The sequence below is a fragment of the Athalia rosae genome, chromosome 6 (genome assembly GCF_917208135.1).
Source record: "Athalia rosae chromosome 6, iyAthRosa1.1, whole genome shotgun sequence".
In the NCBI taxonomy this organism is placed as follows: Eukaryota; Metazoa; Arthropoda; class Insecta; order Hymenoptera; family Athaliidae; genus Athalia; species Athalia rosae.
This window is the reverse complement of record NC_064031.1, coordinates 9,023,829-9,039,035: the sequence shown is the minus strand read 5'-3', so window position 1 is coordinate 9,039,035 and position 15,207 is coordinate 9,023,829. Positions and strand designations below refer to the sequence as shown.

The 15,207-nt window shown below is 46.0% G+C and overlaps 1 protein-coding gene across 6 annotated transcripts in view; it reads left to right on the top strand.

Moving 5' to 3' along the window:
- The window catches only part of LOC105690400 (chondroitin sulfate N-acetylgalactosaminyltransferase 1), a 63,393-nt gene that overhangs the window by 23,464 nt on the left and 24,722 nt on the right, over window positions 1–15,207 (top strand). For 2 of the 6 annotated variants that reach the window (XM_048657532.1, XM_048657531.1), the window contains one exon: window positions 10,790–10,839. The exons of the other annotated variants lie outside the window; for them this stretch is intronic. In XM_048657532.1, coding sequence (XP_048513489.1) covers window positions 10,805–10,839 — 35 coding nt within the window. In that variant the 5' untranslated portion in view covers window positions 10,790–10,804. The remainder of the gene's footprint in view (window positions 1–10,789; window positions 10,840–15,207) is intronic. 6 annotated transcript variants of the gene reach the window in all.

The window sequence follows — 15,207 nt, the reverse complement described above, 5'->3', positions numbered from 1 at the left end:
ACCGTCGACATTTTCTACGAATGCTTAAACTTTGTATATGACATTTCTGATTTATCTCAAATTTTTATCAAATACAATGCAGCTATACGCGCCGCTCGGGTTCGAAGATAACCTTATCGTTTCTCTTTTCGTTTTTCAACGTGGCGGATATCCAGTCACCGTAACTATAAATATAACTGCTGATATCTCTTCGCATATTATGTATATACATACTTGCACGGGGCAACGGCTACTGACACGTGACAAAGTTGCAGCGGAGGACATTATCGTACCACAGTTAGAAGGGAGTGGAAAAATAGAGAGAGAGAACAAAAAAAAAAACAAATAAAAACAAAAAAAAAAAAAAAAGAAAGAAAAACAGAAAGTGACGGGAGAGTCATGAATAATTCAAATTGTGAACCCCCGGGAAACAAATGAAAAATAATGGAAACGAACCGGAAATACATTCGTTATTGCTTCCTTCGGATCCTCAGCGGGGCGCCTAGCGTCCTCCTCGTACCCGTAGCTTCGGAACCACCGGAATCAGTCTCGCATGCAGACCCTTCCCGAAGGGCTGAGCAAGGGAAAATCGAAAGATAATATTATACTTGGTAGCGGAAGACGAAGGATCTTTCGAGTTTATTCAGTAGCCTTGTCAGGTATTCTTTTAGCCTTGCGATACGCGTGTATACGTATACCTGTAGGATTTATAAATACCAGTTGGAAACTAGAACTTGCGATTCGGCTCGATCTTCCGTTCGATCGAATCTTCGCGTGAATTGATTCGCTACACCGATGATGGCGGAAGATTCCCGGCGAGACTTCGCACGGACAAAAATGAGGCGAAACTCAAGCTCGAACGAATCAGCGGTCGGTAGTTATTTAGAGCGGGGGCCATAGGGAACGACGCGAAAGAGCTTTCCCCCTTTCATCCCCGATATCAATACTACCCAGTCGTACACCGGATGACAGACGAAGGCGACGAGGGTATGCTAACGATGCTCCAGAATTCTGTCCTTCGAGTCGTATGAAAGGAACGCAATAACCGCCAAAGTCCCCGTGAGTCGTGAGTGCGGGAAGGTGGTGTCGAAAACTAGGGGGGAGGGGAGGACGGGCCGGAGGTGTCGGAGTTGGAAGCGAAGGTGGTTGTGCCGCTGCCACCGCTGCTTCGCTTTTGCTTCTGATTCCGGTGCTGCGGGCGGCATTTTAATCGATCATTCGTCTCTCTCGTTGCTCTGTTCTCCCTCTCCCCCGTTTTCTCACCCACTCGTCCCCCCCCTGGCTTCGCTGTGTATCTCGAGGAAGACGAGAGACGAGCTCGTTGGGAGGTGGAAACCACGCCGATCGATCCGTGCAATTACATCTGCTTCCACGCAAGATGAGCGACCCCGCGCGCGCCTCTTCAACTCGACTATATCGGGTGTATTCGAGCGTGAAACGTTCGCGCGGAATGCCCTCAACATTTTACTAGACGTCGCGGATATCTCTCACCGGGAGGGAAAAAGGTTTCCTCTATTTCGTCGAGGAGTTACCGAGTCGCGGAATCACCTCAACGATTATTGACCTCCAGCGAACAGAGAGTGGACGGACGTTTTTCGTCTTTGCGATTAGCGCGATCGTCGGCGACGCTCGCCCCTAGAAAATGGCACGCGTGCATACGAACGATGCTGGGCATTCTACTTTTGAATGTGGTTGTACGCCACCGCGCGGTCCCGCGTGTAACGGAATCGATTTAGCTTTCTCGTAGCTGTTCGCTCGGTCCGCAAAACGTACGCACGGTATGGGTACGTGTACCAAGAGGGAAACCGCGAGCGCTGACGAACGGCAGAGAGCGAGACGGAGAAAAAGAAGCGCGTAAATTGTTGCTCGGACAGTCCGAAGAAACGCGCTCGGATTTCCACCACGTTTTTCGCCATCCGAAAGCGACGAGAGTTTCCAGCGAGTGATTCTCGAGGACGAACATAAGGAAAACAAAAAGTGAAACGCGTCTTCGCCGTGGTCTTCATCGTCGGTACGCGACGCGGTTTCATCGGTCGAGGTGCGAAACGCACCGGATACCCTCGTTTCGAGTGTGCAGAAAGCGTTAAACGGGGGGGGGGGGGGGGGGGGGGGGTGAAACTGGGAAAGGGTCGCGGTAAAGCGATCGTAGGGGTGCGAGGCGAGGTTGGGGCCAGTGGCACGGCGCCAAATGAAGCGGGAACAATGACTGGGTAGAGAGACGCGCAAGCTTATCGTGCGACGGTCTCACTCTATGCGCGCGTCAAACCTTTGCAATAGCAGCATCTTGCGGTAAGGCGGCAAGCGTTGCCACCGAACGAACTGCGGCCTTATCCGCCTTGCCAAGTGACAAAAGTGTGCGACGGGGCGGTTGCAGTATATCCGGGGAGAAAACCGGACCCGTTCTCCTGGCGTTCGAGAACTCGGTCTTTTGGATTTTCCGTCGCGTCGTCGGAGCGGCTCCTTACTCTTCACGGTTAATTTTCGTCATCCGGAGACTCGATTCGGTATTTTTATACCCCACTCGTGCGGCGATAAGCTATATCGCCTGTCGGGTATTCGAAAATTCCTTGAAATCGCGTCGCTCGGCCCGCAAAACTTCGCGACTCGTGGCCCCGGCCGTGAGATTCATCCGTCATAAATTTACCGGGAGTTTGGAAATACAGCGGATAGCGGTTACGAGGTGAAGTACGGGGGTCGCGTTTCCCCCGACGAGACAAAAGAGCCGCCCCCGTAACAAGGACTCGAATCTCGATTCCCGTCACGACGTTGTCGTCGCCGTCCCGACGCCGAAGTACTTATGTTAAAGCTTTTGTATCGAGCGTGCGCGCCGGGGCTTAGTTCAGACGGCGAGGAACGCCCAAAATATGTCTCGTAAAAAGGGAAAGGAATAGAACAAATAAAAAAAAAATACGAAAAAAAAAAAAAATAAAAAAGAGAAAAGAGAAAATTTGTCGCCCGAAGCTCCCGCGGAGGTGCCTGGATGTGCGGAGTACGTAGAACGCCCGAGTTAAAATATTCACGAATTTATAAGGTTTGAGAAAAAAAAGCACCCACACAAAGAGAGAAAGAAAAAGAAGAAAAAAAAAAAGGAGAGAGAAGCAGAAGAAGAAGAAGAAATTTATTCGTCGCAGGTGGTACTAGCGCGATGTCGGAATTCCGTGGTACTCAAACTTCCGATGCGAGCAGATTTTCTCTTTTATTTTCGGCGGAATTTTTATCTCCGACTCCGGCCTCCCAGGTAGAATTCATAATTTGTTATCTCGTTTCGCGTATACGTATGCGGACGCCGATTCTCGACGAGAGGAGAAAAAAAATAGAAGATCGTTTACAAGGGGCACTTTTCATCGTCCCCCGTACGACGGATTCCAAGAACCGTTGACTCTATGCCGTACAGCCGTAGTGTATGTATCCGGAATTTTCAGAAGAACTCGGAGAATAAAGTACAAAGAGTTCGAAAGTTATTAGCCAGCTCATGTATTTTTAAATTGGTCACCTCAAGGTTTGAGGATCGTTTGCGATTGGGAATCGAAGAGATTCGGGTAAGAGGCGGGGGTCGTCTGTCAGGGCCACCTCAAAGGAGTTCAACGTTATTTTAAATCTCATCCACTTTGATGTGCAGTCAGCCCCAAGGCCTTCGCGCTTTTCTACGAATGTGTACAGACGTTCGAAAGACTCCGTGGCGAAGTGATAGCGGAGAAAGAGAGGGAAGGGGGGGAAAAAAAAAAAAAAACGTAAAAAGCACCAAGAGAGCGGTGCTTCGGAATTTTAAATCTCGACCAGATAGTTCGTCGATCGTGATGAGGGGTGAAGAAGGGAGGGGAACGAAGAGACTCGGTAGAAAACGGAGAAAAAAATAACAAAATGGAAATAAACCTGGTTTCATATTTATCGATTCGCTCGATCGAGAATTTGAGATCCCGGTTGAGGTTTTGCGGTGTGATCGGAGAATATCCCCCGGGGGCCTCGCATTAATTATCGTGGGTGTCGGATCGTTTGACGGCCGCGATACGACAGCGATCTATTGTCCGATGTGATCGCCGTGCGGATGAGTCGCATGCAGCTCGAAACCGATGACACGAACGATGACGAGACTCCGCGGGTAGCGTGTGATACCACGTTACGGTTACGGGAATATCGCCGCTGACGATTGTTAAAAATGACAGAAACACGGTTTGTGCATGTAGCGAGAAACAGGCGGTTCATAGAACGAAGCAAACATCGCGACCGCTGCTGCAATGCACGTAAAAGTACGCGTATAGGTATACGCGCGTATTGATCCGTATGGTGGAAAGAACATCCGAATATTCCAATCCCAAATCCCAACCCTCGCGTTTCGATACCCACGCGATATAAACCGCAGTTTTGCATGAAAGTTACATTACAAAACCATAAAAAAATAAAAAAATAAAATAAAAAGAGATACAAATCTCTCTTCGCTTTATTTTTTACATTATAAATGTGTCGGGCGTTTATAAACTTTTCCTGCTACGCGGACTCCGTCTTTCTATCTGAAAAATACCCACACATATCTGTTTCGCGTATTCTCATTCCCGGGCACGATGGGGATTTTCCAGTTGCGATCGACGCCGATCACATTTTCCGTCCACCTGTTTTGTTTGTTCTTTTTTTTTTTTTTTTTTTTCTCATTCGACACCTAACCTACTCACAAAAGTAGCCAGATTTTTTCACCTCAACTACCAGTTTGCGTCGTCGGCCATACCTATTCTGAATTATCCATCCCTCATCTCGCCAGCCGGACCACGTACGTTCGGTGGAAAATCCATTCGTGGATATGAAGAAAACGTACTTGGAATAAAACCGCGTTCGCTTATTCGCCAAGGTTCTTCGATCTTTTTACTTCCCTTTTTTTCGCGCCATTTTTTCGCTCTCATTTTTCCTCGTTTTTTCTTTCCAGTTTTTGCTTTATAAAATATGTACGATACGGCAGTGCAGTGGTCGTTACCGTATCACGTATCATACACGGTAGAAATAGAAAAGCGAGTACATAGTTTTTCGCTAAAGTTTGTCGGTTCTTCTTTAACGAGCATAAATTCTAGCCGTTGGATAACGTGATGAATAAATTAAACGATAATTCGGTCGTATGAAAAACCGTTTTTCGCGACATCGGGGAAAATCGTTGTTAAACTTACCGCAGACGTGTCGCAGGCGCCGCGTCGCGGTTGAATTTTATCGCCATTAAGCCGCGGCTACGTCGAATCGTTTATCATTTATCGCGGGACGAAGCGAAAAAACACAGATCGTGCTCCGAATCAATTTTACGAATTTTCCGAACAGGGCCGAATCATTCGCCCCCCCTCCCCGCCCCCTTTGACTGAAATATGCAAGACCTCGGGCAGCCTTCTACGTCAGAACTTGAAAGGGTTGCCGCCGGAATGAGTCCTTTCGTTTTCTCGCATGCACCGAATTCCAACGCTCGATTCGGACCCGCGACGCGCGAACTTCGCCAACGTGTCAAACTGAGAGTAGAACTGAACTTGACAAGGGTATTGAAGTGAAATATTCAAGTAAATCGACGAACGAACGAACAAACGTTGATCACCGAGTGAGTACGAATAGATCTCGAAACCCGTGAGAGTTGGATTTTTTTTTTCGAGGGAACAAGCGAGAGAAATAAAAATTTTTTGGATATTCAAAAGCTGGTTATTCTCGCAACCATGGATGACCCTTGACCGTCCGACGTTTGATAAATTGAAGACATTTCGTAGTAAATCGGCAGCTTTTCCGCGCCCCATTTCCTGGCCTTGGTTTATACAGAGATACTAATCTCGCGTCCTCGATATATCCTCCTTTTATTTTGCTTTCGAGTAGCTTTTTCCGGCCCCCACTCGGTTCCGGGAGAATGTTTTTCATTTTTTTTGGTCCGGTAAAAAGTGCCCGGAAAATATCTACCCCGAGGGTTCCGCACACGTGGACGTACGTGGTCCTCACCACCGGACCGAAGAGTAATAACAACAACAATTGTGTGACGAGATTAGTCGATCTGTCGGACAAAGCGCGTCTCGGTATGGCGACGGAATAACTCATAAATCCTTGACATCGCGTCTTTTTCGTAAAAGCGTGAGAAAAATGAAGGAAATACAGCTCCTCTTACGCGCGCAAGCAAAAAAAAAACAAAATAAAAAAAATAAAAAAAAAAAACAACCTCGAATAAAACAGCGAAGAAGGGGGAAAAAGGGGGAAAAAGAAGTCCCGGAAAAGGCTAAGGGAATTGTCTCGTATCTTTGTTGCCTTCTGATAAACGAGGAGACGAAATAAACCTCATCTCGCGATGAAAATAAAAATCTCTCGAACCGCGCTGAAAGATGTATAGCGCTCGAAGGAGATCTGTGCGCGCGACTGACTCGTCGCTGGAATTCAGGATTTCCATAACGCCGGAAATTCAATAAATAATTGAAAGTCCGGCTGTAGATCGCGATCTATCGAATTCGGGTTATAGTGAATACAAGAAAACGAAGAGCGGGGAGGAATTCTTCCCGCGACAACGGGGCAATTAAGTTTCAGCAAGGATGAAAAATCGTGCAGTTACACGACGTCATAAATCGGTGTTATCGATCCTGCAGTCGACTCGATATTCCGTCAGCCAATAACCACCGTACATTCAATTTCTCAAGTATTACGGTGTGATCAAGAAGACCGCAATTAGAGTTTTCATTTTCCTCTCGCATGATTCTTCACCTCTTATTCCAACGAAGATCTTTCGGGACGTTGTTCAAGAGGAATTTTCATTTTTCCTTGATGAAAGAAATGTAGATGAGAATGGAAATATATTTAAACGGAATGGCCGGTGAATTTCTCCCTCTTTCTCGGGTGAGCGACTTTTTTTTCTCTTTCAGGTTTCCTTATTGGTTCCGCGTACGTTTTTCTAAGGCGAAGCCGGTTGGTTCCTCCTGTTTTGGGCAATTTTTCACCCCCCCGCCCCCTCTCCCCCTGTTCTTCCGGTTCGCCAACAACAAGCGCTCTGACAGTTGAGCGTTGCACGTTGCCGGTGGAGGAAAAAAAGGGTGCCGAAGGTCTCGAGATTGGCGAAAATTCATTCCAAAGTGAAACACATATTACGCATAAAATATGTTGCACGTTCTGCACCGTGGAAATGAAATATACGGTTCGTTCGCGATGGCAATTCTATTCCCCTTGTATTAAACTTGGGAGATTGGAAATCTCGCGGGCACCATTCCTTTGAACCTACGTACGTACCTCGGTCGGTTCACCCTGCGGAGGTTTCCGATGCTTTACCAGCGGGTTTTCCTCGCCTGGAACCGCAAGTATCGGCTATAAATAAAGTAGCGAAACGTCCGCGCCTCGTCTAATGGCCCCAACTATTTCATCATTTCTCATTTTTCGAATCGAAAAATATCTCGGGTGCTCGGAGAGGAACGTACTTTGATCGCGGCAACCTCGGTTGGATTTTCGCTCATGCGAAATTGCCGGATAAAAAGCGTCTCAATGTCTGTCGCCGCCATATGGTAGAGCCGCGCGAACGTCGCGCGGATGTCTTTTAGATTAATTCTTGAAACTTTGCGGACTCCGAGGCTATACATCTAACCGAATCTTTAGAGATTTTCAATAAAGTTTCCTTCAACTTTTCGCTCCGAGCGGAAACGTTAGAACGGTGCGATTTCAATATCACGCAAATCCAGATAAATCTATGACGGTACGCGTACACTCGGCACCGGTACGAGGAAATGGAGAAATTTTCCGTCGCAGTTTTCCCGCTGATCGGTCTGCATCTAAATTAAAATTAGCCACCGGTGACGGTTCGAAAATTCGCCAAAATCCGTTCGAGGGAATTACGGATCGCCCCCGAGACGAAGAGGGCGTAATTCCTGGGGCCGTGTCGTAACGCGTTCTTTTTTCCGATCTTTGGCAAAAAAAAAAAAGAAGTCGACCGGTAAGTCGGCGGGGTAGTCCGCAGCGAGCTGGTGTAACGTTCTTTCGAAAGACTCCGTCGCCTCTCCGGGCAACCATCTTGATTTATATTACGGGCCAATTTCCTCGATGGTTCTTCCTTCCTCAATCCCACCCTTTAGCGATTCCCCTTTCTATCTTTTCACCGCTCTCCACCTCGCGTCGGCTCTTTTACACACGAGTTCAAGCACCGCCTTGCCAAACCACACAAAACCGAAGTAGCTGGTAGCCGGTTATAAGGTACCCGCCGACGATGTGCGATATAACCAACTCGGTGATCGGGGAGGAGCCCACTCGGAGTGCGTTATCGCATATCGCGCGCTCGTCTTCACGTTTCCCTTGTACGCCCTTTTTACTCCATTTCCCATTTTCGGGGGCAACTGTTTAGAGAAACTCGCCGCCCGAAAACTTCTCCTTTCCGATCTTCGGAACATTCGCGCGATAATTCGACTCGGTGGAATTCGGCACCCGTTCGCGTAGACATCCGAAGAGAAATGTTTGGCGTGGGTGAAATTACTCTATCGACGAACAGTCTGCCTATTGTTGATTGTCCCACGCGTTCATTGAGCGGAATAAGTTGCGATCGCTGGTTTAGATAATGCGAACGGTGGAGAGCTTCGCTAGATCTGTAGAGCGATGGTATCCGCGGTGATTTGGCGCTGGAGGCTTGCGCCATCCGAAGTGGGGGTGTCGGTGGTGGTGGTGGCGACGACGGGGAGGGGGGGGGGGGGGGGGGGATCGCGCTTTTGTAACGCTGGAAAACAGTTTCGCTTCCCGATTATCCCAAATATTATCGCCGAGACTCAGCTGGGGAAAAAAATCATCTCGTCGGGTTTATTCGCTCCGATCAATTCCGCGTCGGCTTCTACGATTCGCCGGAATATTTGCCAAACGCTTTGATACACGCACTGATTTATGGGAGTAATTTAGCGGAAACGAGGAGCCGGTGACCCCATATTGCGCGGATACGTCGCTCCAGAATTTATACAGTCGAGTGTATTTCATTTGTTATTGAAAAGCGGAGCACATATTCGCCGCTTCCGAAAATTCAACGGCTCTGATTATCACGTTCCATGGCGATGCCTCGCTGCGTTTTCAAGGGTAAGGAATCAAAGAACGTTGGATCGATATACGGAAAGCAGTAAGTCATATTATCAGACCGCGAGTTCGTACGCTTCGTTGGGCAGAGCGTATCGCGTGTGATACATAATGCATTTATATATATACACACATCACGGACTCGCGGATACGACGCCCCGTAGTCATCCGGTTCTCGAGTCGTGGATCGAAGCCACTTTTCAAAGGTATCCAGAGTCAATATCATCTACCCTCCGCCGAAACGGAACTGTCAATAGATGTCAAAGTACAACCAGAGGTGAGGAATACCGAATACACGAGGCCCTCGGACCTACGAACCACCTCATTTCATTTCCTCTATTCGTCTTTTTTTTTTTTTCTTCATTTTTTGGAGCGCGGATCTCGGAACCTCGGAATCGAATCGTCTCGTCTTCTTTTTCTGCGATCGACTCGATTCGGAATATGAAAACAACTCGATAGCGATATCGAGTACTTGGAGTTGTCGAGCCTTCCGCGCGATCGAGAACCCGTTTCGTGGTTGCGCTTCGCTCCTATAAATCTATCGGAATTTTGAAATCGCATTACGCGCAACGCGCTACGTTTTGAATGGATTTCAACCACCCGTGTGGATTCACGTGCACTTGTGCAGCGTGTGTATTTAGTTAGGTATAAATATAGGGTACCGATGTCACACACACGTTCGAGCAAATGAGGATAACAAGCTCTGGGTTCGGACAAACACGCCTGATTGTGTGTACCCAACCTCAGCCAAGGGAATAATCGGGCTCACCGTCATCGCCACCGCTACGACAACTGTGGAACAAAACTGGTAACGTACAGCGTGCGATTTTAGGACGCCTACAACAACATTCGGCGAGACAACCGAACCCCTTCGCCGAAGAACAAATCCAACGAACGAGTCCGTATTGCAGGTGGCGACGAAAAAACGGCGCGTGTCCGACGCGAGGACGCTATTCCTTTTTTTCGATTCCGGAGAATAAGTCCTTTCGTCCGTTCGTCTTCGTTTCGCGTTTTCGGGACGCGATTCAACGCCATTTAGTAGGAACTGCCTTTTCGAGTAGCGTGTCAAAGGTACTTTGCCGTGCACTTGGCAAGCTTACCGCACGGAGTGGAATTCAGAGGCCAAAACCGTGCGAGCGTTATCCTTGATTCTAATTATGTGATCCCGGCGGATTTGCATTCTTGGCAGCCTTGTTAATCCCTCAATCCTTGAAAATTGTGGCGCGGATCGGAAAATATTGGACCACCTTTGTCACCGGCTCCTCCCACGTCACCGCGAATAATTCCCTTGGTATATTTTTTCACCGACGATTTTATACGGTAATTCTTCTCGCTTTCGATGCTTTTATGAAGAGTTTATCTCGCGGAAAGAAAAAGGTTGAATTATTCAGAGGTTGGGCGAAGACTCGAGGATTATTTTGACCGGTGGCTGTGAGACGGAAGAAGTTCCAACCGGCTCTTCGAGTCTCTAATGAGTTGAAAAGAAATGCAATTTATAAACTGGCACTGGATTTATTTTTGGCCGGGTATCTTAATCGCTAGCTTCCTTTGTTGAAAAATGTGCCAACTACATGGGAAAGATGTTTTTTTTTAATTATTTTTTTTTTTTTTAACCCTCGCGACAAAAGGCACCGTGCCAAATCTTAAAACAACCGGTTAACCGATCGATGAATGTACGTCATTTGGAAGCAACCGTTTAGCGACTTTTTTAACTGGTCTTTTATTTTTCGGCTGTGTGACTGCAGAGTAATAAAAAAAAAAATCACTACTTTTCATTTTGTTACAGAAGTGAAGTAACCTAATGTCAAAATCTCCAAGTTTCGAGTCCCCTGCAAAGTGAGTATAAAAAGCTTTATTTTCATAGGAGATAAGTTTCGATCAATTTGTTCGGCGTTCTATCGTGAAAACTGTTGAAATTCGTCAACGTCCGCAGTTACGGTTCGATCGTCGTATCGTGGCTCCGCAGCGTTGGTTTACATAAAATTTTAAATAAATATTATTCCAGTCGAATCGTATGCCGGTACTCTCCGCAGGGTTGCGCGCATCGATGCCCCATACCGATGTCCATCAAAATCTATGAATAAACAAACGAGTTACTAATTGCGGCGTTGCAACTACACTCCACGTCCGCTGCATTATCACGATTTCGATGACGTCGAACAAACAAATATGCGGGTCAACGTTGCGATAAATAATTCCCCCGCTCACGTACCGCGTTACGTTCACCGGACGGCGGACGGTGTGGCGAATCGCAATCAGAAATATTCCCTAATTACGTTTTTTTCGGAACTTATACCTCGATCGAAAAAAAGCTTCCGGCCAGCTCGGAAACTCGTTGGCTCATCCGCGCGCGGAGTGAGCTCTGTCCGTCTAGTTGGAAACGTATCAACTGCGAGAGCGAAACGTCGAGGTGAAACTGCCTCGTCTACGTACATACAACGTACAACGTACAACGTACAACGTACAACGTACAACGCGGAACACCCATCAAGATCCGATGTTTTGGCTGAAGGGTCAAAGCACAGGATGCTTCCAGGGCAACCGTGCGTTCGTTTGGTAGAGGTCGGTCAGCGGTTACGTCGGTGGAGACGGCGGTTATAAACCAGAGAGGGTTTCGTCGATGTATACCTCCCCCCTGCACTCCACGATATACGTAAAGCCGGAACGAGAATCTCTCTCTTACTGGAACACAACGCAGCGCCGAACCAACTGTAATGAGACCTAGAACTCCGGGGTTGATATTGTGCGGGACAAAGCAACGGATTGGCTTAAAGAGGGTCGACTACGCGAACGTCCGGGTAAGGACGTCTCTTTAACGACCCTTCTCCCGCGACCTGAACCGAGCTTTTCTCCGCAAGTCCGCATCCGACGCATCGCCGGCTGTACTCGCGGTCCGAATTCCCTCACCGCAATTTCACCCACGTACCTACCTACGTAGGCATATTTTTTTATACCGGACACGAGATTTTCAAAGATTCTTATCGATTTTTTCTTCGCCGTTTTCCGATAGTCGTTGTTTCATTTTTTTTTTTTTAGCTTCATCTTGCCAACAGATAAGAGAACGAAGGGGCGTCGCGTTGTTTATTTGTTAGTTATTTTCAGCGGTTATTCGCACGAAATTAATTTGCGTCTGGTTAGTTATGGGTAGTTCGTGACCTATAATTCATTACGACGCGATAAGAAATACGCGTGTGCAGGGGTCGTGTGTACGGTGAAACTTGAATTTTGATTGCTGGCGAAAGATTTGAACGCATCACGAGGTTCGCTTGGTTTTTAATATTTGACACGCGAATCTCGACCTTAATACTTATTTTTTTTCATCAAACTTTTTCTATTTATTTTAAATCTCGCTACGTACTGGCATACTTGAATTTTTCATTTTCACGTAATTTCTTTGTTTTTTTTTTTTTTCCTTCTCTTTTTCAATTTCTCTTTTTATTTTCATCAACTCTCGTCGCGCCGAGTTTTCAAATTAAGACGAAGTACTTTGTATAAAATAAATAAATTCGTTCTGCGACAGAATATTACTCTATAGGATATCAAAAGCTTCTGGAGTGTGCTTTAATTTCCGACTCGCGAGTCACTAAATATATTCCAAACTAAATTTGCCTAGTGTTTTCGCAATAGTTCTGGCTACGCTGTACGTACGTTGCAGCTAAGGAAATAATTTAATTTCGTGCCAAGTTCACCTGAGAAGTTAACGTATTTACATTGTCACGGGGACACCTTGGAAAATTATACGAAACGGTTTCTGTTACCGACGCTTCCGCGGCCCCTGCAACTCATCCTGCCTTCTTTCGAATTTCAGTCCTCGCGCAATATCCATTATTTCGAATGACGGTGAAATTCGTTGTTGATTTCGAATTTGAAACACCGTTTCTCATCGTTCGAGATACGAGAAAAAATAAAACCGCAAACAGAAAAATCTCGGAGCGGGCGGCGGGAGGAAGAAAAAGAGAAGAAATTATAACGGGAGAGTATTCAGGTCGTAACAATGAACAGGTGAAAAAGATAAAGTCTGACGGCCGAGGGAAGAAGAGGTGAAGGAGAGCGTCGGGTATTTCCAGCTTCCCGCGGACATCATCCCGGAGTAGGGTTGGCAGTTTTCCTGCTGAGGGATGTGGAAGGTGAAAGAAGGTGACAGCCGGGGACGATCCTCGTGCTTATACTGCAGACGTGGACAGGTTTACACCGTCGGAGTCCGAGTTTAGCCGAAGCGGGGGGTTTTGTCCGAAAGAACCTGCGAGGCGTAGGAGATGTCGCGAAGTGTTTCAGCGAGGCGAAAGAAGGGATAAAAGTTCAACTTTAAAAGTGTCATGGCGTCTGATACGTGCCGAAAACTCGTTCAAACTTTCGGTGTACATGTATGGAAGGAGCAACTTAATTCCATTATTCATATTTTGTTCGCTCGAGCTACGGGGCGAACACTTGGGGTAGGTATATGTACCGGATACTCCAACCTCAAAGAACACAACTTGCTAAATAGAGAAAAGAAAAGAAGGAACGCACGTAAGTAGAAAATGTGAGACAAAAAGAGTCGTCGGGTGTACGAAGAGTCCCATTGCCACGGGGAAAACTCCACCTAGATTTCACAAAGAACTATAAACGGTTTTTCTTCTTTTTTTATTTTTTTTTTTTTATCTCAGCAATTCTGAGACTGCGATTCCGCATTTTCGTCCGTTATAATCCGACTGTGAAGAGACGTACGTCCGTTTAATACTCCGTAACATTTGAGAAATAATTCAAACAGCGTATGGTCGTTCGGTTGTGAAAACTTTTCTTTTTTATCTCCACGATGATCACAAGGAGCAAAGTAGAGCTTTTAATTCAGCTCCAGGATTGGCAAAGTCTTGAAGCGAGTCTTTCTCTCTTCCGTACGGTGGAGAAATGAGAGAAAAAAAAGAAAACGGAGAAACGAAAAAAAGTTGTTTGACTAGCGAAGCGGTACTTCGGTCAATAGCGGCAGCTGCTGGCGCACAGAGTATAACGAGTAGTTACAGCAATTCGCTTCATCGCCTATTTCTTTTTATAATACCTATAGGTATACCTCATACCATCGGATCAGCAGATGCTGCAGCAGTTTTCAGGCTGCACCTAAAGCGAAAATTGAGCCAACGAAATTCACGGAACAATTTCTACAAAGTAAATCGGATTACCGTGTATGTACGTTACGTATAGGTATTACATGATGAACGGACGAACTCCGCCCGATCATTTACGATCTTCGTCGCTTCTTTTTTCTTGATCAAAAAGATTGTTATATTTTTTTTCTACCTCACTATCTTGTTTGCGTAAAAATCGCCGGAATTATGCCTTGTTCGAACTATCGCTTTTTGGAGCGGAAAAATTGAGATATTTCGGTGAGAAAAATTCGTCGCTCAATTTACCCGGTGGATTCGTGTTTCTGAGGTCAAAGTACGTTAGAGAAGTCTTCTGCAATTAATTTTCAAAATACTTTATTTTAGGTTGAAAAATTTACAAAATCCATAGAGTTTTGGGGCCAAAAATCGATATTTTTTTTATTTGGGTTTCTAGGCTCTTCTTCGATAATTTGACCTCAGGAACCCGAATCTGAAAGCTGAATTGATCTATCTATAAAATTGATCGAGTTATCGCCAATTTATCGATCCAAAAAGTTAAAAATCAAGGATATCTCGATGGGATTTGTATACGTAACGCAAAAATACATTGAAAAAGTGTCCTCGAGATAATTTTGCAACGACTTCACATTTTGCCCTGAAAAAATGGTTTCTCTCGAAACTCGGTCCGAAATTCAACACGTCTTTTTTCCTTGATCTTTCCATGGTGTTGTTATGGACTTTGATTTCAACTGAAAATTGAAATTTTATTGAATGAAAAATATTTCGGAAAAAGTGACTTGTTTGACGTGGAATGCCCCATATGTGCGTTCGATTAAATTCCACTATCGGCGGTGCGTGTATTTTATAAAAAAAATTGATATTGAGTATTGCCCGATGTGGACGGTATTTATTGCAGCATGTTATACAGAAAACGTAGGTATCATACGTAAAATTTTCGGATGACAAATTAATTTCGTCAATTATCCGCCGAAAGTAATAAAGCATCAGAAAAACGCAGCGAATCCTACAGTGTGCGATACCTACATCGATTCACGCACCGAACAATTTCCCAATGGATCTGATTTTCTTTCGTCAATCCGCGCGAATTTTCCGTCCGAACAAT